The 23,807-nt window shown below is 38.4% G+C and overlaps 1 protein-coding gene across 4 annotated transcripts in view; it reads left to right on the plus strand.

Moving 5' to 3' along the window:
- The window catches only part of GAPVD1 (GTPase activating protein and VPS9 domains 1), a 74,261-nt gene that overhangs the window by 7,757 nt on the left and 42,697 nt on the right, over positions 1–23,807 (plus strand). For all 4 annotated transcript variants that reach the window (XM_069476780.1, XM_069476782.1, XM_069476781.1 and 1 more), the window contains exons 3-4: positions 20,242–20,459; positions 22,417–23,260. In XM_069476780.1, coding sequence (XP_069332881.1) covers positions 20,275–20,459; positions 22,417–23,260 — 1,029 coding nt within the window. In that variant the 5' untranslated portion in view covers positions 20,242–20,274. The remainder of the gene's footprint in view (positions 1–20,241; positions 20,460–22,416; positions 23,261–23,807) is intronic.

Below are 23,807 nucleotides of genomic sequence, written 5' to 3' on the forward strand. Positions count from 1 at the left end.
GATGTCTGTCCGAAAAGGTGCTTGCTTGGTCTTGCTCCCATATAATGCCAGTACACCCACGCTGTAGACTAGTGGAAAGCATGTTGTCAAACATGTTCAGTTCTTTTTTTTCTTACTCATTTGTAGTTTGTTAGTTATTTTCTGTGAATCTTTGAAAGGGTTGAACCATGGTTTTTCTATTGGAAAATTTAAAAAACAAAAAAATTATTCAAGGTATGCCACCAGCCTTTTTCAGGATTAGAGTCAAATGTTGCCCTCCCAAGCAATCTTAATTTTGACCAAATACTTGTATTTTTTTATTTTTAGAACTTAGGCTAAATTTATCTATTTTCAACCTACTCTGAACTGTCTCCTTTCACTTTCTAATGAAGAACTCTATCAATTCCTTGATTTTACTTCCATTATTTATAAAACTTTACTACCCTACAAAACTACATTAGGGCCGGGCGCGGTGGCTCATGCCTGTAATCCTAGCACTCTGGGAGGCCGAGGTGGGCGGATCGTTTGAGCTCAGGAGTTCGAGACCAGCCTGAGCAAGATCGAGACCCCATCTCTACTAAAAATAGAAAGAAATTATATAGACAGCTAAATATATATATAGAAAAAATTAGCCGGGCATGGTGGCACATGCCTGTAGTCCCAGCTGCTCGGGAGGCTGAGGCAGTAGGATCGCTTAAGCCCAGGAGTTTGAGGTTGCTGTGAGCTAGGCTGACGCCACGGCACTCACTCTAGCCTGGGCAACAGAGTGAGACTCTGTCTCAAAAAAAAAAAAAAAAAAAAAAAACTACATTAGGTCTAAAAGTCATAGCAGTTAAGGCTGAATTGCTAAATGTTTACAAATACAGGTTTCTGTACCAAGAAAACTTAAGAAAGAATAGATGAATTCTTTCTGCAGAAATTATTTCCTCTTTATTACTTCCTTTAGAATCCAAGGAATCTAGCTTTGACTCCTCTAAAACAGAGTGCCTTTTAATATCTAACTGTTCAAGGTTGTGATGGGCCAACTTGGATTCTGACAGAAAGTGACTTATTAAGCTTTTCTGTGAATAAGTTTCTGTTCTGTTATTTCAAAACATTGTCATAATAATAGTAATGGTAATAGCTAACATTTATTGGGTTCTTTCTCTTTTTCTTAGACACTATATAAACTATTTGAAATTACAAATTTCCTAATTCTATTGAGACATCTTAATGGTTGATTTCTTTTTGAAAAACTATTTTAGCTAGCTAGATATTTTATTGTGGTCTAGGCGGTTTCTTTGGGGTGGAGCACAGTTAATGGTAGTCATGTTTGAAGTTTGATATTCAATGAATATTCATAATTTTTATGAAATACCGTTTTGGTAAATGTGATGAAATGTACTTCACAGTCTGCTGTTTATGTGCTTTCTTTAATTTTGAGGATGGACTCTTGGATCTTGAAACAGGCTTTACCAGTATTACAGCTCAGCAAAAATGCAGCTGAAGCTCAAAGTTCTCTTTTTGCTCCTTCATTTGGTTGTTTTGCACACCCACTGTATTTATGGAAGAAGCTAAATTTATCTAGGGGACCAAAGCTTCCTCAAAACATGTGGGTGGTGAAATCTTCAAGGATTTTAGATTGTTAGTTACTTGATTTATCTTCCTCTTGCGATTTATACGAGGTATATATCTTACAGAGTTGTCATTAGAGATTGCTGAATTCGAGGAAATTAGATTTTATTTCAGACTGATAAAATTAATGGAGGTTTATCTGATACCCATTTCTAGATTAGGTGGATATTTTTGTGTTATTTGTTTCCTCTGGGAAATAAAGGGATAGTGTTATAATGCCATTGCAGTTTTGCTTATTGGTGTGTAGCTTGTCATTGTTGAACTGTGTCTTATTTGGAAAATTAAATACTGTGTCCTTTTGCTGCTTGAAAATTTTCACATTTTTATTATGTTATTCACATAATTTGTCTGTTCCTGAGTGTTTCGGTAATTGTGCTAGCAGATCTTCAGCAGGAAAGATCTTAGTGCCAAATTTTTATTATACTTTTTCTTTCTTTTTTTAAATTACTAAAGTAATAAATGTTCTTTGTTAAAAAACAAAAATAATGCCAAAAATGAAAGTTTTTCTTACCCTCATATACATGCACAAACTATTTGATTTGAAATTTTTACCATAAATTATAGTTAACATTATGTGTGCTTGCTAGTGCTTTGTACATTTTTACTCAGTTAACTATTACAATTCTGTGAACATACCCTAGGAAATAAGTTCTTTTATATCCATTTGCAGATGAAGAAACTGAGGCATAGAGCAGTAAAGTAACTAGCCAAAGATTACACAACTAGTGAATGGCAAAGTTTAGACTTGAGCCCAGGTAGTCTTGCTGCAAGGTTTGTTTTTAACCCCTGTACTGCCTCCAGGATCTTACTATACATATTGTTTTACAGTTTGCTTTTTTCACTTAATGATATGTAGTGGACATCTTTCTATGTAACTCTGTCTCCTTAATAACTATGGAGTATTCCATGGTTTGGATGTACCATAACTTGTTTAACTTAATGCTTTTCAAATTTAATCTTTTATTTTTATTTTTATTTTTGAGCAGAGTCTCGCTCTGTTGCCCTGGGTAGAGTGCAGTGATGTGATCATAGCTCACTGCAACCTCAAACTCCTGGGCTCAAGTGATCCTCCTGCCTCAGCCTCCCAAGTAGCTGGGACTACAGGTGCATACCACACCGCCCAGCTAAATTTTCTATTTTTGTAGAGACAGGGTCTCGCTCTTGCTCAGGCTGGTCTCAAACACTTGAGCTCAAGCAGTCATCCCACCTTGGCCCTCCAGAGTGCTAAGATTACAGGTGTGAGCTACCACACCCAGCCCTCTTACTCTTGTGTAATATTGCCAATCTAATGATTTCAGGTAATATAAAAAGTCAAAGTTTTTGAATTGGAATAGTGAGGAAACATTTGTATTTACTAAGTCCCTAAGTAATGCATATTAGCTGTTCACATGTTTTGATATCGTCTCAGTTCAGCTGTTTGATAAAATCTGAGCTTAACCCACAAACTATTTATTATGAATGAGTTTCTCTTTCTTTCTTTCTTTTTTTTTTTTTTTTTTTTTTAAGACAGAGTCTTGCTCTGTTGCCCTGGGTATAGAGTGCAGTGATGTCATCATAGCTCACTGCAACCTCCAATCTCTGAACTCAAAGAGATCCTCCTGCCTCAGCGTCCCAACTAGCTGGGACTATAGGCACGTGCCACGACACCCAACTAATTTTTCTATTTTTACTAGAGATGGGTTTGGCTCTTTACTCAGGCTGGTCTTGAACTCCTGAGCTCAAGCAGTCCACCTGCCTTGGCCTCCCAGAGTGCTAGGATTACAGGCGTGAGCCACTGTGCTTGGCCCAAGTTCCATTATTTTTGTGGTTAGTCTATCTTCTTTAGCTCTGGAAAATTGTATTGGGGCTAAAAATCAATTCTCTGTTTGGAAATTATTTGTTTACTTCTACTATGGTCTGGAATTCCTATGTCATCACAAGCAGACTGTTGTAGTATTAATTTAAATTCTAAATACTATCTGGCATTATATTACTTGTATCTTCAAAGTAATGTGCCTTTCAATTCCTTGTACTTATGCCAGGCAGGAATAGTTGGTATTAAGTCTGTTCTTTTTACTGCAGTGTTACTCTTATTTCAAATATACCAATTAAAGAAAGAAATTAAAGTATCACTTGTTTCAATTTTTTTCCTCATTAATATTCATTTCTCAGTTGTGAAGAACTGTCTTTTCTGATACATTAATAATTCTTTCAAATATGCTCGTTAGAAAGTTAGAAGTTATTTTCAACTTAAATTTATTTACTGTTTTTTAATCATTTTGGAACTGAGCAGCAGCTTGGCTGATTCCTGACTGGAGCATTGCTCTTCATCATTCAGTCATTTTTAGTTAATTTTTTATAAATTCAAACATTTATTCAGCATCTGCTAAGTACCAGTCACTATGCTAGATAATGGGGATACTAAGATGACTATGTCCCTGCTGCAGGGAACTTGGAGTTTTGTTACAAAAACAGCATTTTGTTGCATACAATGTAAGATGCTATGAAAGAGATGAGCCCAAATGAGGAAGTATCTGAATCAAGGGACTGGTCTGTAAAGGCTCATTGGTTTCAGCTTGATGCCTAATTGTGATTTAACTGGCCAATGAAAGGAATGGGCAAAGGATTCTAAATAAAGAGTGGGCTGGGCATAGTGGCTCACACCTGTAATCCTAGCACTCTGGAGGCTGAGATGGGAGGATTGATTGAGGCCAAGAGTTTGACACCAGCCTGAGCAACAAGTGAGACCTCTGTCTCCACAAAAACTATAAAAAAACTAGCCAGGTATGATGGTGCATGCCTTGTAGTCCCAGCTACTCAGGAGGCTGAGGCAGGAGGATCGCTTGAGCCCAGGAGTTGTAGGCTGCGGTGAGCTATGATGACAACACTGCACTTTAGACCCAGCCACAGAGAGAGACTCTGTCTCCAAATAAATAAATAAATAAAGATACCTAGAAATACATTTAAGGAGGTGAAAAAAAAATAAACCAGAGAGTATTTAGAAGTCTGGTCTATGAAAACCAGTAGAAATTGTCATCAAAATGTCATGTTTCCCTAAGCCCTAAGGGATTGGGCCCCTCAAGAGCAGACTAGCACATAGTAGGTATTTAATAATAAACAATTGTTGAATGAATGAGTGAAAGAATTGTGTTAAATACAGCTTACTGTGCTTTTCTGTCTATTTTTTGGAAGGAAAATGAACTCATTATTTCATTATATTATTAATACCTGGCAATTTTTGGATCATGTAATTAGGAAAACTATAAAATGAGTAAGAAACTGTTCTTGCACTGAGGAGATAAATCTTATAAGGGGAAACAAATGGAGACAAATCATCGTAATTCAACATATATTTATAACAAATATTTGTAAGAGACACCCATCTCTTGTATTGATTGGTTAGATCCCAGAAAAGTGGTGGGAATTAGAATGCTCACATTAAAATTGTTTGGTTGACAGCATGCAAGAGATGGGTCATTAAAAAATGGCAGTCTTGTCCTTTTTGCCCTATCACATTCATATGGATATTATATAAATACTGTGAAGAAAAATGTGTGCATAATAAACAAAAAAAAGTAAATGACAGTTCCGTCAAGATGTAGGCATTGGTATATGAAAATCTTTCCTACATGTAATCCTTAAATAACATCATGATTTTTCCCAAATCTGTGTACTACTTGAAATTGTTATTTATTTAAGGACTTTTTTTTTTTTTTTTTTTTTTTGAGACAGGGTCTCACTCTGTTGCCCAGGCTAGAGTGAGTGCCGTGGCGTCAGCCTAGCTCACAGCAACCTCAAACTCCTGGGCTCAAGCGATCCTCCTGTCTCAGCCTCCCGAGTAGCTGGGACTACAGGCATGCACCACCATGCCCGGCTAATTTTTTCTATATATATTTTTAGCTGTCCATATAATTTCTTTCTATTTTTAGAGGTGGGGTCTCGCTCTTGCTCAGGCTGGTCTCGAACTCCTGAGCTCAAACGATCCGCCCACCTCGGCCTCCCAGAGAGCTAGGATTACAGGCGTGAGCCACCGCGCCCGGCCTATTTAAGGACTTTTTTAAGCAATAGGTTTTAAAAAATATTTTTAAAGAAGCTTTATGTTATTACCATAATGGAAGGCTAGCATCACTTAAGGCCAGCTGCCTTAAGTAGAAGGCAGTTTAAATATAAAAACAAAACAATGTTATTGAAACCTAGCTAGCTACTGTTTGCAGAAGGTGCTGAGTTTGAGGACTATTATCCTTTATTAAAAGGAGAGATTAGCAAGTGTTAGAGAAGTGCTATAAACAAATAAGTGCCTTACATAGATTTCCTCCATGTTGTAAGTAGGACTGAAAGAGACTTGAAAATGTAGTAACTTTCTCACTAAGGGTTGTTTAGTGTCATAAGGGAGGAGGGGGTGTACTCTGTTGGCAGGAGTAGTCTCCCAAGAGCTTCACACAGGGAAGAGATTTGGGGGCTGGGCCTTAAAAGATAAATCTGAGTTCACTGGAAGATATGGGCCTTCCAGGCATATGTAGTAGCATTTGCAAATGTTGGAGACTTTAGGATATAGTATGACAGTAACCTGATTTGGGGAAATGGAGAAATAGTGGGAGATAAGGTAGAAGATGTAAAATAGGGACCTCATAGTTGAAGGCCTGATGCCATGTAGTAGATCACAGATGTTATCTTGTTGGCAATGGAGGGTAGCTTGACAAGATTTGTGCTTTAGGAAAATTGTTCAACAACAGCAAGGAGAGACCAGAAAGGAGACTATTGAGGTGGTAAGGACCTTAACTAAATAGTGTGGGACTGACTGGGAGGAAGATGATAATCCTGAGTATTCACTAACCTTTCCAATTTTAATCCTGTGCTCTCAGATTGGAAGAAGGCAGATGATATACTACTGACAATACTGGTTACTATCTTACTATCTAGGCTCACCTGCCCACAGAAAATCCCAGTGAGTTGCAGAGAGAAAAATGTGAGCAAGATGTTCTGGAAGCATTTGGGGAGCCTGGATCTATATAGAGAATCATGGAGTGTTTTTATTTTTGTTTTTTTGAGACAGAGTCTCACTCTGTTGCCTGGGATATAGTGCAGTGGCATGAATATAGCTCTCTGCAACCTGGAATTCCTGGCCTCAAGTGATCCTCCTGCCTCAGCCTCCTGAGTAGCTGGGACTACAGGCACACCCACCTAATTTTTAAATGTTTTGTAGAGATGGAGTCTCTCTGTGTTGCTCAGGCTGCTCTTGAGCTCCTGGCCTTAAGTGTTCCTCCTGCCTTGACCTCCTGAAGTGCTGGGATTACAAACATGAGCCACCACTCCCGGCCTAGGCTTTATTTTTTAGAACAGTTTTAGATTTACAGAAAAACTGAGACAATAGCACAGAATTCCTATAGACTCAGCACCAAGTTCCCCCATTAATGTTTGTTGCAATGAGTGAACCAATATTGATACGTTATTAACTAAATTTCATACTTTATTCAGATTTCTTCAGTTTTTACCAATTTTTTTTTCTATTCAGGATTCTGTTCAGCATACTACATTACATTTACTTGTAATTGTGTAATTTTTAATTGGATTATCTTAACATAGCCACATTAATATATTAGCAAATGACACTTTATTTTCAAATTTCAAAGCTATACTGTGTGTGTGGTGAGGCATATTATGTTACTAATAATACTCTTAGATTAAAGATAGTTGGCCTTTAATTTCACTTTTAGTAAGTCTTTTAGGAGTATAGGTTCCACAATGTTAGAAAGTATTCTGTCTTACGTCTTTAGTTACGACTGATATTTCCCACTTACTTTTTTTTTTTTTTTTTTTGACATCAAATCTCACTCTGTTGCTCGAGCTAGAGTGCTGTGGCATCACCCTAGCTCACAGCAACCTCAAACTCCTGGGGTTAAGCGATCATCCTACCTCAGCCTCCCAAGTAGCTGGGACTACAGACATGCGCCACCATGCCTAGCTAATTTTTTCTATATATTTTTTTGTTGTCCAGATAATTTCTTTCTATTTTTTTAGTAGAGATGGGGGTCTCGCTGTTGCTCAGGCTGGTCTCGAACTCCTGAGCTCAAACGATCTGCCCGTCTCAGCCTCCCAGAGTGCTAGGATTACAGGTCCCACTTACTTTTATGAAAAGGTTCATTTTGGCCAATTCTGTCGTGTGGTGGACATGGAGTCTGTCACATTGTCCTAGTGAAATGATAAAAATTTGTAATTGATGAGAATAATGATGTCCTACATTGTGCAGTCATTTACACTTTGCTCATCTCACAATTTAGCATGTGAGGTCGATAAGGGCATTATCCTAATTTTGAAGATGAGGAAACAGAAACTTGGGTGAAATGACAAGCCATAGGTCATGTTGCCAGTAGGTGTCAGAGCTCAGTCTTAAACTCCTTAGATCTCCTGGCTCCAGTTTTAGTATCTTTCCACTATGTTAATTAAAGTAGTGTCTGTATAAAATAAGAAAGTAGGAAGTGGTTTTCTCTTACTGACTTTTATAATGTTATTTCTGAGTTCATTAGGTTAATAAAAAGATTAGTTTGTTTATTTGAACTCTAGCTGTTAACTTAGAGCTTAGGACTATTGGATACATATCATTAACTTGGGATGCCTTTAGTAAGAAATTCTCAACAGTGAAAACTTGGAATGTGATGCTTATCCCATAAAAAGTTTGAAATCATTTTTTCCTACTTTAGATACCTTCTCTTGAGCCACAGGAATTCATTTAGGTTTAGTTATTAACATTTGTAATATGCTTCTCTTCCTTGGCATTTTTAATGTGTAGTCATGCATTGCTTAATGACAGGAATACGTTCTGAGAAATGTGTCAGTAGGTGATTTCATCGTTGTGCAAACATTATAGAGTGTACTTAAACAAACCTAGATGGTAGAGCCTCCTATACTCCTGGGCTATGTGGGATGGCCTATTGCTAGTAGGCCACAGACCTGCACACCGTGTTACTGTACCAAACACTGTAGGCAATTGTAACACAATGGGAAGTATTTGTGTATCTAAACATAGTTAAACATAGAAAAGCTACAGTCAAAATATAGCATAAAAGCTCCCTTATAATCTTATGGGATCACCAGTAGTTGCACCGTGATTGGCTGAAATGTTGTTATGTGGCACATGACTGTATTTTATAATTCACAAATTTTACCTTATCAGGCTGTGCTTCCTCTCCATGTTCTGTGTTAGGGTAGGTATGTTTGCTTATCAGGGGTTGGCAGACTTTTTCTGTAAAGGGCCAGATAGTAAACATTTCAGTCTTGTGGGCCATGTGAACTATGAAGGACTGTGGCAACTATTCAGCTCTGCCATTGTGGCATGAAAGTAGCCATAGATAATGTATAAACAAATGAGCATGGCTGTGTTCCAATAAAACTTTATTTATACAGATAGCAGGCTAAATTTGTCCTAAAAACCATATTTTGCTAGCCCCCACTCTATAGCACTGTGGCAGGATATAAAATCCAGTATGCTTTGTCTCTGCCATTAAATGTCTCTATTGAGCTCATAGTGATCACTGTTATTGAGTTGAAAAGCTTAAACTTACTCCTCAAAATCTGATTTAGTATGCATGGGAATAACCTATTTTATTTTTGTAGAAATGTGGTAAGTAGTGCTGAACTTAGTATTATAGATTTTCAAAGTCTAGTTTTTGACCACTTCAAAAAGAAATTATCTAACTTGGAAAATGCTTGCAGAGTTCAGGAAAAAAATTTATTTGTTATTGTTAGGTATGCCTCACACTAATTTAAAAATTCTTTGATTTTACTTATGCTCTTTTTCACAGAGGAACTTTTTTTTATTTTTAAATTTCAGAATATTATGGGGGTACAATCATTTTGGTTACATATATTGCCTTTGCACTGCCCAAGCCAGAGCTACAAGCATGCCCATCCCTCACACAGTGTGCTCCACACCCATTAGTTGTGAACACAGTGCAACTTTTGACAATGCAAATATTAGCAAAGATAAAATATTGAGAGCTTCTTATGTTTGGCCTTGGTATTGGTGCCTGGGGATACAGAGGTCTAAGAGGTGCTCTCAGCCTTTGAGGACACCTGTGATTCTTGCTGGAAAGATAGGATATAGACATTAAAGATGAAAATAAAAAAAAGCAGTTCTAGATTAGTGATATGGATAATCAGTGATTCAAAAGTTCAGAGTTGGGATTTATCATTTGGGCAGACTGTGTGGTTGGAAAGGAAAATGAGATCTTATATAAAAATAAACAAGAATATGAATTGAAAGTAAAAATGAGAAGGCCAGTTTGGCTGGAGTAGGAGGGTTTATGTAGGGAAGTAGTGTAAATTAGGGTTGGGGGGGGTTAGATTGCGGCAAGATTATTCCTTAACTATTAAGCTAAGGAGTTTGGACATTATCCTCCAATTAAGGAATAACTGAAAATTGTGAACACTTTTATTTTACCTTTAAGTCTTTTTTTTTTTTTTTTTTTTTAAAGAGACTGGGTCTCGCTCTTGCTCAGGCTGGTCTTGAAATCCTGACCTAAAGCAATCCTGCCCCGGCCTCCCAGAGTGCTAGGATTACAGGCGTGAGCCACTGTGCCCTGCCTTCTTTTAAGTCTTTAATGAAACTTATAGATACTGTATTTTATTTTTTTTGAGACAGAGTCTCGCTCTGTTGCCCAGGCTAGAGTGCTGTGGTGTCAGCCTAGCTCACAGCAACCTCAAACTCCTGGGCTTAAGCGATCCTGCTGCCTCAGCCTCCCAATGTTTCAAAATCAGGGAGTTGGTGGTAGGGGGGCAATAAGAAAGGAGACAGAATGGAGAAGACAAGAGGAAACCCATGAGAATGTGGTATCCTGGAAGTCAAAGAAAGTGTTTCAAGGAGGAGTGAGGTCAACTATTTCAAATACTTCTGTTAGGTCAAGAAGAGGAGGAATGATAATTTACGACTGGATTTTGCGATATGTTTATCTTTGTTTTTTTTGTTTGTTTGTTTGGGTTTTTTTTTTTTTTTTTTTGAGACAGGGTCTTACTCTGTTGCCTGGGCTAGATTATAGTGGCATGAGCATAGCTCACTGCAACCTTGAACTTCTGGGCTCAAGTAATTCTCCTACCTCAGCCTCCTGAGTAGCTGGGATGACAGGCATGAGCCACCATGTCTGGCAAAGTTGGATTTTTTTTAATGGAGAGGGGAGGGAGAAGGGTGTCAAAGTGGTTCCATAGTGTGAGGGATGTAGAAGAGAAAACAGCTATACCTGACAGGTGTATAGAGGAAGATATGTTCCCATGGGAAAGCCAGGATTCATTTAACGCAAGAAGGTAAAGGGAACCTTTCCAGAAGAGGTTCGAGTTATAGAAGATTTTCTTATAATTGAACTTGTGTTCTTGGGGCCACTGTGAAAAGGATTGAAGAGGTGATATACAAAGCTGTCTAGAGCTCAGGTTCTGCAGGATGAGGATGACCTGGGAATTTGGGGCTGCTTGTGATTGACACAAACAGAAATGAAGGGCAGACTAAATTAAGACCTGGTGGTCTAGGGTAGAGTTTGATGGAGTGGGCTATAGGGCTGAGGGAATGGAGAAGAGATTTGAATATTCTTGCCAGATACATGCAGAGTTTTCTGGGGCTTCCATTTGACTCCTGATATTGGAAGCATAGAGAATTAATCAAGTCCGGTCTTAATTGAGCACATAGGCTTCCTCCTGATTTCTGCAGATGTTTTAGTATATTCTGGCACTATTAGGAAATCATTAATGGCTTTTAAAGGGGATTCAGGAAGGATTGGGAAGGTTTATATAAAAGTGTTGCTTTGGAAATACCAATCTGTCATTGTAGGAGAGGTAGGAGAGAGAAGAAACTTTAAGCATAGGAATAAGTTAGGAAATTTTTTCAATTGTTGTGGGTTCCTGGTACTGAATTTGGTTATTTGTGGAGGAATTAGAAAAGGACATATGCCACAGTAAAATTTGGTGACAGACTTGCTGCTGAGGAAAAGGACGAGTCCTGAGTTTTGAGACTAGAAGTCTATGCATGACAGAAATAGAAAGGTCTGAAACAGTTGCTGGTTTTAGAAGGGAAATTGTTATGTTCTGTTTTGGAGATTTTTCAATCTTGGGTGATTAGACTCTTATTTCCCCTTTTATCATGCTTATAGTTACTTGTAATTTACTGGTTCCAGGCTTCACAGTTGACTAAGCTTTATGAGGACAGAGGCTGTATCTGTTTTGTTCTGTACTGTATTATCAGTGCCTGCCATAGTGAAAACATTTCAGAAAATATTTGTTGAATTGAATTAAATTAGAGAAGATGGCTGTTTTTTTTTTTTCTTTTAGAGATAAGGTCTCACTCTGTCACCCAGGCTAGAGTAGAGCGGTATCATCATTGCTCACTGTAACCTTGAACTCCTGGGCTCAAGGGATCCTCCTGCTTCAGCCCCTTGAGTTGCTGGGACTATAGGCATGTGCCACCATGCCCGGCTAATTTAAGAAAAATTTTTTTAGAGACAGGGTCTTGCTATGTTGCCCAGGCTGGTCTTGAACTCCTGGCCTTAAGCAATTCTCCCAAAGTGCTGGGATCACAGGTGTGAGCCACTGCACTCAGTGAGCATAGCTTTTCCAATTCTGAGATTCTGTCTTGGTATTAAGATGTTTTGCAGGTAGAGGAAGTAAAGAATTTAAGCTCAGCCAAGAGATGAGGGTACCTGCATTTTGTATGGCATTTGAGTATAAACTGAAATGAAGTAGATGTTGCCAGAAGCCAAATAAAGTTCTATAAAAACCAATAGGTAACAGGAACTTTAAGGAGTCAATTCTTAACAAAACTAGGTATTAAAGAAGATGTTACTAACAAAATGTTTAGATTAGTTGGTTGAGAGCAAGTACTTCTTTGGAGTCAGACAGAACTGAATCTGTTTGAATCTTCACTTAGCTACTCACTAAGTATGCCAGCACTTTTTAGCTGTCAAATAAGGTAGTGAGAGCACACCTAGTTGTAAGGTTTGTACAGATTCAATGAGGAAAAGCAGGGTAGAGTACCTGGCATGCTAAGTCCTAAATAAAAGTTTGATATCAATATCATTATTGTTTGATGTTGATATTGTTGTTGTTACTTTTCAGGGGACAAACTCATTTATTTGCTAATGTCTGTGCTTTCCTTTTGTCTTCAGTATGGTAAAATGTTCCTACTTATTCATGTCTAAATTTTATTTAAGCTATTGCTGGTGACTCTTAACTCCTATTGTGTCACAGTAGTACCTTAGAAAAACAGAACAACTTTGTAGACTTTACTTTTAAAGTTCTTAAACCATGTTTCTTAACTATTGTTTTTAAGTAGTGATCTGTTAGTTATTATTTCATGGCTGTGTGGTATTATTTTTTTCAAAATGTGTCAGCCAACAGACTTGGTGCTAGCTGGATTGAGTTCAGTAAACGTTGAGTTTCTCCTACTTGCCATCAGTTATGCTAGGATGCATGCGTAGGTGAGTTAGTCAGTGTTTACAGTCTAATGAGAGAGAGAGATAGAGATTGGCATATGCTAGATATTGTAAAAAATAGTATTCAGAGTATGAATTTAATTTAGGCAAACTGTGGGCAAAAATATAGGTCAGAGTTAATTCATGTTTTAAATCTCTTAGATTTTACCCAGTGGTTTACTGGTACTTTCCTATCTTTGTGTGGTAATGAAAGGATTATACAGATATACAGTGATTTTCTTTTTTAAGTATTGTTTTGCAGGGTAAGCCACTATCTGTTTTTTGACAGCATTCTGAACAGCTTATTATAGAAAGGAAAGCAATAAAGGTTATGATTCTTGAATTTGATTAAGGAAAAAAGGTGTTTAGCAAGTTTATCTAATGTTCTAGATTCATTAAAAATGTCTTTGAAGATATTTGGGACTGTTAGATGGTTTAGAAGGTGAGTTCTTGTATACATTAAGTGAGCATTACTTTCATGTGTTAATTTTTTTAAGTGAAGTTATATTCGAAGATTTTAATTTCTAAATTGCATAAATTAGTTTATATTGGCTGTGTCACTGAAAACATTTTATGTTCCCTTTCTATCTTGACCAGGCATAATTAGACTGTGGGCTCCTTGAGATTAGGGGACCTGGCTGGGCTCCAGCAAAACTCAGTAATATATTTGTTGAATTACATTGAATCAAAGCAGCAAGAAGAATACAATTTTAGAGTTTCTAAAATATTTTTCCCTGTGTTTTAGTTATGAAACTTTTCTAATACAGAAAGACTATTGAAGGACAATACAGTGATCACCTTGTATCCGCTCAGCTCAGCAGTTTACATTTTGTTTCATTTTAAAAATCTCTTTTTATTTTTTTCTGAACCATGTACAACTTGTAGACATCCTAATACTTCTTTTTTCTTTCTTTTTTCTTTTCTTTCTTTCTTTTTTTTTTTCTGAGACAGGGTCTCGTTCTTTTGCCCAGGCCAGAGTGCAGTGGAGTCATCATAGCTCACTGCAACCTCAAACTCCTGAGCTCAAGCAATCCTCCTGCATCAGCCTCTCCAGTAGCTGGGACTACAGGCACACACCACCATGCCTGACTAATTTTTTATTTATTTTTATTTTATTTTATTTTATTTTTTTGAGACAGAGTCTCACTTTGTTGCCCAGGCTAGAGTGAGTGCCGTGGCGTCAGCTTAGCTCACAGCAACCTCGCAACCTCAGACTCCTGGGCTTAAGCAATCCTACTGCCTCAGCCTCCCGAGTAGCTGGGACTACAGGCATGCGCCACCATGCCCGGCTAATTTTTTCTATATATGTTTTTAGTTGTCCATATAATTTCTTTCTATTTTTTAGTAGAGACGGGGTCTCACTCTTGCTCAGGCTGGTCTCGAACTCCTGACCTTGAGCGATCCACCCGCCTCGGCCTCCCAGAGTGCTAGGATTACAGGCGTGAGCCACCACGCCCGGCCTAATTTTTTATTTTTTGTAGAGACAAGGTCTCACTGTTGCCCAGGCTGGTCTCAAACTCCTGTCCTTAAGCGATCCTCCTGCCTTGGCCTCCCAAAGTGTTAGGATTACAGGTGTGAGCCACCTCATCAGACCCTAATATTTCATTTCCAAATACATACTTGAACACACATCTCTTAAAAGTAAGATATTCTCCCATGTAACCGCAATGCCAGTATCATACCTAATAAAATTTCAATACTTTTCTAATAGCATCTGATATCCAGTCCATATTTCAATTTCTCTAGTTGTCCCTAAAGTGGCTTTTCTTTTGTCTAACCCCAACCTCCAACGCCAGTCAAGAGTCAGTTAAGACGCATGCGTTGCCTTTGGGTATATTGCTTTAGTCACTTTTAATCTAGAACAGTCTCTCTTATGTTTTTCTCCCATTATAGCAATATAACTACATCACTGCTTGTCTTGTAGGCAAATCCACATTAGAATTTATCTGGTTACTTAAAAAATTCACTAATAATTTTGTGCAAAGAATACATAAATTTTAGCAATTATTTGTTGATTTTCTACATTTAAAAAATCTTTGTAGCAATGAAAATTGTTATGAAAATACATGTAAACATGTATGAAAAACTCTAAAGCAGGGACTCTTTTTTGAGATGTAACAAATTTCTTCAATATGTTATGACAATATAAGTTAATTTAAAATTATTTGGAGCATTTTGCTTTGTAAAGAATTTTGTAGCTGGGCGTAGTGGCTCAAGCCTGTAATCCCAGCAGTTTGGGAGGCTGAGGCGGGAGTATCTCTTAAGGTCAGAAGTTTGAGACCAGCTTGAACAACATAATGAGACCCTGTCTCTTAACAAAAAAATGCAAAAACAGAGTAGACAGGCATGGTGGCACACACTTGCAGTCTCAGCTACTTGGGAGGTTGAGGTGGGAGGACTGCTTGAGCTCAGGAGTTTGAGGCTACAGTGAGCTGTGATCACCACTGCACTCTAGCCTGTGCAACAGAGCAAGACCCAGTCCCTCTAAAAAAACAGGGGTGGGGGCTGGGCACAGTGGCTCATGCTTATAATCCTAGCACTTTGGGAGCCTGAGGCAGGAGGATTTCTTGAGGTGAGGAGTTCAAGACCAGCCTGGGCAACACAGCAAGACCTCTCATCTCTACAGCATATAAAAAGTCTTGCTCCTTTGCCCAGGCTGTAGTGCAGTGGTGTCATCATAGCTCACTGCAACCTGAAACGCCTGGTTTCAGGCAATCCTGCCTCAGCCTCCCAAGTAGCTGGGATTACAGGCATGCACCACTACACTTGGCTAATGTTTCTATTTTTTGTAGAGATGAGGTCTCGTTTTTGCTTAGGCTGGTCTCAAACTTCTGGCCTCAAGTTATGCTCTTGCTTAGCCTCCCAAAGTGCTAGGATTACAGTTGTGAGCCACCATGCCTGGCCCCAAGTTTCTTAACTCTGACTTCTGTGTACCTTCTGTCTTGGTAGCCTTATCTCTCATTATGCACTTTCTCCCCTCCCCCCATCCTCACTCTTAACACTCAGAAACATACATGGCCCCAAAATGTAGCAAGCCTTGTATGGGTCTCTAAATATACTTTTTTTCCCTTTTTTTCTTTTTTTCTTTTCATTCCCAATAATTGCATTATCTAAATATACTTTATGTTACATATATGTGCCTTTGCTTGATTAATTTTTTCTATCTGGAATTCTGCCCCTACCTGTCTGGCAAATACTTGTCTTCTTTTTTCTCTTTCTTCTTCTTTTCTTTTTTGCAAATACTTGTCTTTAAGTCTAGGTTTAGGAATTTACCTCCCAATATTCCTTCTCTTCTATTTTAGGTTGTACAGACTGCTAGCATGATACCTATAATATTTTTGGGCAACCATTTGTTTGCATGCCTGCCTCGTTCTACAAGTTAAGAAAATTCTTGAGGGCCCAGATTAGGTTTTCTCCTTTTTTTGTTTTCCTAGCACCTACTATGTTGCTTGTACGAGGCAGAAAATAAATGTAGAAGTTTTGTCCATATTTTATGTATAAAAAAAACTGAGGTTCAGAGAATATAATTATATGCACAGGGTAACAGAACTAGTTAATGAAGCATATAGTTTTGGGGTTTTTTTGTCTTTGAGACAGGGTCTTGCTTTGTCACCCAAGATGGAGTGCAGTGGCCTGATTATAGCTCACTGCAGCCTCAAACTCCTGGGTTTAAGCGATCCTCATGCCTCAGCCTCCTGCCCAGCTAATTTTTAATTTTTTTGTAGGGATGGGGTCTCACTGTGTTGCCCAAGCTGGTCTCAAACTCCTAGCCTCAAGTGATCCTCCCACCTCAGACTTCCGAAGTGCTGGGATTACAGGTGTGAGCCATTGTGCCCAGCTGAACAATGTATTAATAGTTTTTTCACAGCCCATTTCAGTACTGTTTTCATTAACTGTGATACTTCTCTTAGTTAAACCATAACTTCTCACTGTTATGAGATACTTCTTCATGGTTATAACCGTTAGAACAATGATTCTGTTCTTAGCCTGTGGACTTAGAGCCCTCTAGAGTTTCCACATGGAAGTCTACAAAGCCATCTGTGCATTTTCTGTAAACTGAATTAATAAGACTATTATATATATATGCCACTAATTTTTTTAAGGTACGCAAATGCTTTTGTGACTAATTCAACAGAGAATCATCTTTATGAAGCAGACTTAGTGATATCTTTTCAGAGGAAAGCCATGTGAGGACCTAGTGCTGGAGATTTAGGATAATAGCTTTGCATAGTTTGCTGGGGAATCCATAAGGTATAGGAATGTGTTTTGAAAGCGATTAAATTCAGGTTATGTGGTGATACCTGAAATTTTCCTAGTTATCAGTAGTATATTAACATAAGAAAATTTAAAAATTGCTGAAATTGAAACTTAAAATTGATAAATCTATTTCTTTAAAGATGGCTTTAAGTATATTTCCACTTGCTACCACATGTTTAATTCTTTTTTTTTTTTTTTTTGAGACAATTCACTTTGTTGCCCTGGCGAGAGTGCCGTGGCATCAGCCTAGCTCACAGCAACCTCAAACTCCTGGGCTCAAGCAAACTTCGTGCTTCAGCCTTCTGAGTAGCTGGGACTACAGGCAAGCATCACCATGTCCGGCTAATTTTTTCTATTTTTAGTAGAGATGGGATCTTGCTCACGCTGGAATCACACTCCTGACCTCAAACTATTTATTCTCCTGCCTCAGCCTCCAAAGTAGCTGGAACTGCAGGCATGTACCACCATGCACAGCTAATATTTCTATTTTTTGTAGAGACAAAGTCTCATTATGTTGATCAGGCTAGTTTCCAGCTCCTGGCCTCTTGCAGTCCTCCTGCCTCAGCCTCCCAAAGTGCTGTGATTATGGATGTGAGTTGCTGCACCTGGCCTGAGAAATCTTTTTTTTTTTTTTGAGAGAAATTCTGTTGCCTGAGCTAAAGTGTGGTGGCATCAGCCTAGCTCACAGCAACTGAGAAATCTTTTTCTTGGTTTTATTTTTTTTGTTTTTTTTTTTTTTTGAGACAAGAGTCTCACTCTTGCCCTGAGTAGAGTGCAGTGGTGTCAGCCTAGCTCACAGCAGCCTCCAACTCCTAGGCTCAAGCGATCCTCCTGTCTCAGTCTCCTGAGTAGCTGGGACTACAGGCACAATACCCAGCTAATTTTTCTATTTTTAGTAGAGACGGGGTCTCATTCTCCCTCAGGCTGGTCTCAAACTCCTGAGCTCAAGTGATCCCCCCGCTTCGGCCTCCCAGAGTGCTAGGATTACAAGCGTGAGCCACCTTGCCCAGCCAAGAAATCCTTTTCTAACTTAATGACTATCTGCTGTCTGGACACACAGTATCATGTTCTGTCATCTGTGCCACAGGTGTTTCTATTGTTGATATAAAACATTTGTGGTCTGGCAGGCATTCTAGGTTCAAGGGTATTGCTTAAATAATAATGCTTTAAAATATGTATGCTAGTTGTATCTGTTTGTTTAGCTACTAGATAAACAAGAATAGTGTGAGTTCATTCATTTCTTTGGCAAATATTTATTCAGTTCCTGCTTCGAACTAGGCCCTCTTGTAGCCCCTGAGATTACAGCTCTGAGTAAACAGAACAGACAAGGCTTGGCTCTGGTGGCATTTACCTTTTAGTGGAGAAGGCATACAACAAGTATGATTATCACGGAAGTAGATATTTGTAATATAATGCTAGATAGGGGCAAGTGCTTTTTAAAAAGGCTGAAAGAGGGAGTAAGAAGTGATATTTTCTATTTTAGAAAGAGTTGTCTGAGAAGGCCTTTCTAAATAGACATTTGAGTAGAGAGACCTGAATGGAGTGAAGGCACTAGCCTTGCAGCTGTCTGGAGGAATAGCCTTCCAGAGAGGGATCAGCAAATGTGGAAGCTCTGAGAAAGGAGTGTACTTGGCCTGTTCAAGGGATAGCAAGGAGGCAGGTGTGTCTGGAGCTATGTGAAGTAGAGTAGGATGGTAGGAAATGATATTGGAGAAGTGGCCAAGTAGATCATGTAGAACCTTCAGATTTCATTCTATTGTAAAATAAAGCCTTTGAGTGGTTTCTAAAGGGGAATAAAGTGATCTGACTTAAGTGTAAAGGTTTCCTGTATGCTATTTAGAGAACAGACTCTAGAAGTACAAGAAAAGAAGCAGGCAGATCAGTTAGGAGGTGGTGGTTATAGACCTCCGGGTGAGAGATGATGGTTAGTTAGTGATGGAGGTAGAGAGAAGCAGCCAGATTTGAGATTTATTGTTTCATTTATTTATTTTGAGACAAAGTCTTGCTCTATTGCCTAGGCTAGAGTGCAGTGGTGTCATCATAGCTCACTGCAACCTCAAAGTCCTTGGCTCAAGAGATTTTCCTGCCTCAGCCTCCCAAGTAGCTGGGACTTTAGGCATGTGCCACCACGCCTGGCTAATTTTTTTTTTTTTTTTTTTTTTCCTGTAGAGATGGAGTCTCATTCTTGCTCAGGCTGGTCTTGAACTCCTGTCCTCAATCCTCACGCCTTCGCCTCCCAGCGTGCTAGGATTATAGGTGTGAGCCACTGTGCCTGGCCCAAGATTTATTTTGAAGGTAGAATCAATAAGAAATGAGCATAGTGGCTCATGCCTATAATCTATTCACTTTTTGGGGGGCTGAGGTGGGAGGATTGCTTGAGGCCAGGAGTTTGAGACCAGCCTGGGCAACATCGTCAGACCCCATCTCTAAAAAAACAAAACTTTTTTTAATAAGCCAGGCATGGTATAGTGCACACCTGTAGTCGTAGCTACTTGGAAGGCTGAGATGGGAAGATCGCTTGAGCCCAGGAGTTTGAGGTGATAGTGTGCTGTAATTGGGACAATGCAATCCAGCCTGGGTGACAGAGCAAGATACTATCTCTAAAAAAAGCAAAAATTAAAAATAAATAAATAGACACTGAACTTGAAGGATATACACAGTTTTTAAAGTGGCTATCTCTGAGCAGTGGCTTTATTAGAGCTAAAGTTTTTTTTATTTGTTTTGCTTATCTATATTTACCAATTTTCTATATTGAACCTGTAATGTTCTGCAATAAAAAAATATACAGATTATTTTAAAATTAGAGTTAACAGTAGTACTCAATGTAACCTAATTCTTAATGTGTTCTACCCCTTTTGATTTTAGAAAACAATTTAAGCTTCAGATGTCTTGAAGGATTGAAAAGAAAAAAACAGAAAATAATTCAAGTGACACAAGCTTTTAAATTTTGTCTTTTAACTCTTAGTGATCAGCCTTTGTACCTTTTCCACATTTGAAGATGGTGAAGCTGGATATTCATACTCTGGCTCATCACCTGAAGCAGGAACGCTTATACGTAAACTCTGAGAAGCAGCTCATTCAGAGGCTCAATGCAGATGTACTCAAGACAGCTGAGAAGTTGTATCGTACAGCATGGATTGCGAAGCAGCAGAGAATAAATTTGGATCGGCTTATCATAACCAGGTAAAGAAAAGATTTTCAGATCTTAAATTTTGTGAACCACTGTGATTCTGTGCTAACTGTAAATAAACAAATCTATTTCCAACACCACGCATGGTTTAAATCAACATTAAGGTGAGTCTTTGCTTATCATACATACATAATTTATTTTATTAACTTAGGCACTAATATAGAAAATTATAACTTAAGCATTAATATTTTATACCACACCAATTAGTTTTGTGTCTTTGTATATGTAAAATTTTATTGCTTTTTTTTTTTTTTTTTGGAGACAGAGTCTCTCTCCATTGCCCGGGCTAGAGTGCCATGGCGTTAGCCTAGCTCACAGCAACCTCAAACTCCTGGGCTCAAGCGAATTTCTGCCTCAGCCTCCCGAGTAGCTGGGACTACAGGCATGCGCCACCATGCCCGGCTAATTTTTTCTATATATTTTTAGTTGTCCAGCTAATTTCTTTCTATTTTTAGTAGAGATGAGGTCTCACTCTTGCTTAGGCTGGTCGTGAACTCCTGACCTCAAGTGATCCGCCTGCCTCAGCCTCCCAGAGTGCTAGAATTATAGACGTGAGCCACCGTGCCTGGCCAAATTTTATTGTTATAGAGAGTAAATTATCCTGTGTTCTATTTCCTCCTAATATTATTTAATATATACATTTCCATGTTTTGTTACTATATAGCTACATTTCAGTTTTGGAAACCACATGTTTTATTTTGTTACTACCTCATTGTTCTGTTGCTCTGAGAGGAACAATGTTTAGCTGTAAGAATAGTGGTGCTGAGGAATAATGTTGAGAAAAGAAGCCAGACTCAGAAGAATACATACTGTATGGTTCTATCTGTAAGAAATTCAAAAAGAAGCAGGGCTGATCTTTGATGATAGAAATCAGAGTAATGATTACTTCTGGGGCTTTGGAGGGTGAGATTGACTGGGAAAGGGCATGTGGAAACATTCATTTGGGGTGGTTAAAATGTCCCATGTCTTCATCTGAGTGGTGGTTACATGGGTCCGTAGCTGTGTAAAAAATGATCAGACTGAACACTTGAGATTTGTATACTTTTATTTTACTTCAGTAAAAGTAAGTTGAACAAAAATAGAATGGTGCTGCTGGTGAACATTGTTGTAGTTTTTTTCTGCCATCTTTTGGGCTTATTTTATTTTAGTTTTAGTTTTTTTTTTTTTTTTTGAGATAGTGTCTCACCCTCTTGCCCAGGCTAGAGTGTGGTGCCATCATCATAGTTCACTGCAACCTCAAATTCCTGGACTCAAGCGGTCCTCCTGCCTCAGCCTCCCAAGTAGCTGGGACTACAGGCCTGTGCCACCACGCCTGGCTAATTTTTTCTATTGCTGGTAGAGACGGGGTCTTGCCTGTTGCTCTGGCTGGTCTCAGACTCCTGAGATCAAGCAATCCTCCTGCCTTGGCCTCCCAGAGTGCTAGGGTTATCAGCATGAGCCACCACCCAGCCTTTTGGGGCTTATTTTATTAGAATTTGTTTCCAGAAGTAGAAATCATGGTTGAAGGATGTGATTCTATATCTCATTACGTACTGACATGTTGCTGTTATGAAAGGTTCAACAATATACCTGATATGAACTTAGTTTTGATTATTTTTTAGTATTGAATATTTGTAAACTTTCTTGTGTCCATAAATAAGCAGTTTAACTGTAGCTAATTTTTAATTTAATCCATAAGAGTGCGGCTCTTGGCAATAGCTGCTAGGACCTACAAATTGACACTTTTCATTGAAACTGATTTAATATGAAGAAATTGTCCTCCTTTGTATCCTTTATCTTTGTCTTCCTTTACCCATTCGGATACTGTTAATCTAAAAGGCTTTAGCAGTGTAGAGTAGAGTGATCTCATGGTTGGGACTAAATCAATGCACATTCCCTGTTTCAGTATAGTGTATGTGTTATACCATTATTACCATTAAGGTTATTTTGCTTGTTTGCTCATTTTTTTAGTGCTGAGGCTTCCCCTGCTGAGTGTTGCCAACATGCCAAGATTTTGGAAGATACACAGTTTGTTGATGGATATAAGCAGTTGGGATTTCAGGAGACTGCTTATGGAGAATTCTTGAGTCGATTAAGGGAAAATCCTCGTCTCATTGCCTCTTCTTTGGTTGCTGGAGAGAAACTTAATCAGGAGAACACACAAAGTGTTATTTACACAGTTTTTACCTCCCTGTATGGCAACTGCATTATGCAAGAAGATGAAAGCTACCTCCTTCAGGTTTTGCGATACTTGATTGAATTTGAACTTAAAGAAAGTGACAACCCCAGGCGACTTTTGAGGAGAGGAACTTGTGCCTTCAGTATCTTATTTAAACTTTTTTCTGAAGGACTGTTTTCTGCCAAACTTTTCCTCACAGCTACTTTACATGAGCCAATCATGCAACTGCTTGTTGAAGATGAAGATCACTTGGAAACAGATCCAAACAAGCTAATTGAGAGGTTTTCCCCATCTCAACAGGAAAAACTCTTTGGGGAGAAAGGCTCAGATAGATTTAGGCAAAAGGTTCAAGAGATGGTAGAGTCCAATGAAGCCAAACTAGTGGCTTTGGTGAACAAATTTATTGGTTATCTCAAACAGAACACGTATTGCTTTCCACATAGTTTGAGGTGGATCGTGTCACAGATGTACAAAACCCTCTCCTGTGTAGACAGACTGGAAGTTGGGGAGGTCAGGGCAATGTGTACTGATCTCCTGTTGGCCTGCTTCATTTGTCCTGCAGTGGTCAATCCAGAACAGTATGGAATAATTTCTGATGCTCCTATTAATGAGGTGGCACGATTTAATCTGATGCAGGTATGTTTTGCTATTACTATTAATGTGACATTCACTTTAAAATCAGTTGATTGGGCTCTTGGGCTGGGAACAAAAAATATGATGACAGTATTCATATATTGTTACCATTCTCTTTTTTTTCTTTTTCTCACACGAGTTTGAGTCAATCTTACCATTCTTTTTTCTCAAACTGTCCTAAATATTTGCTGCTTATGAAATAAAACCATTAATATTGGGATTTTAAAATATTGTAGCCATAAAACATTTTGTTAGTTTTTACGTGGAATTCTCACACATTTGAATGTATGGTTGATTAGATTGTCTAGAACAAGTCCACCATCCCTTTTCCATAATTTCAAAATCCAGAATGATTGAAAACTAAGAGTGTCTTCTTATATTTCATTTGGTGGCAAAATCTAAGCTGAACTAACATGAAGCTATTTATTCATTGTTATTTCGTTTAGTGTCAGTGAATACTCATGTTTTGTTGCATAAATGTTAATACACCACCCTATGTACCAGACATGTTGTATATATGCACTAAATTACCTTAATTACTTAATTTTAA

This window comes from Eulemur rufifrons, chromosome 7 (genome assembly GCF_041146395.1).
Source record: "Eulemur rufifrons isolate Redbay chromosome 7, OSU_ERuf_1, whole genome shotgun sequence".
NCBI lineage: Eukaryota > Metazoa > Chordata > Mammalia > Primates > Lemuridae > Eulemur > Eulemur rufifrons.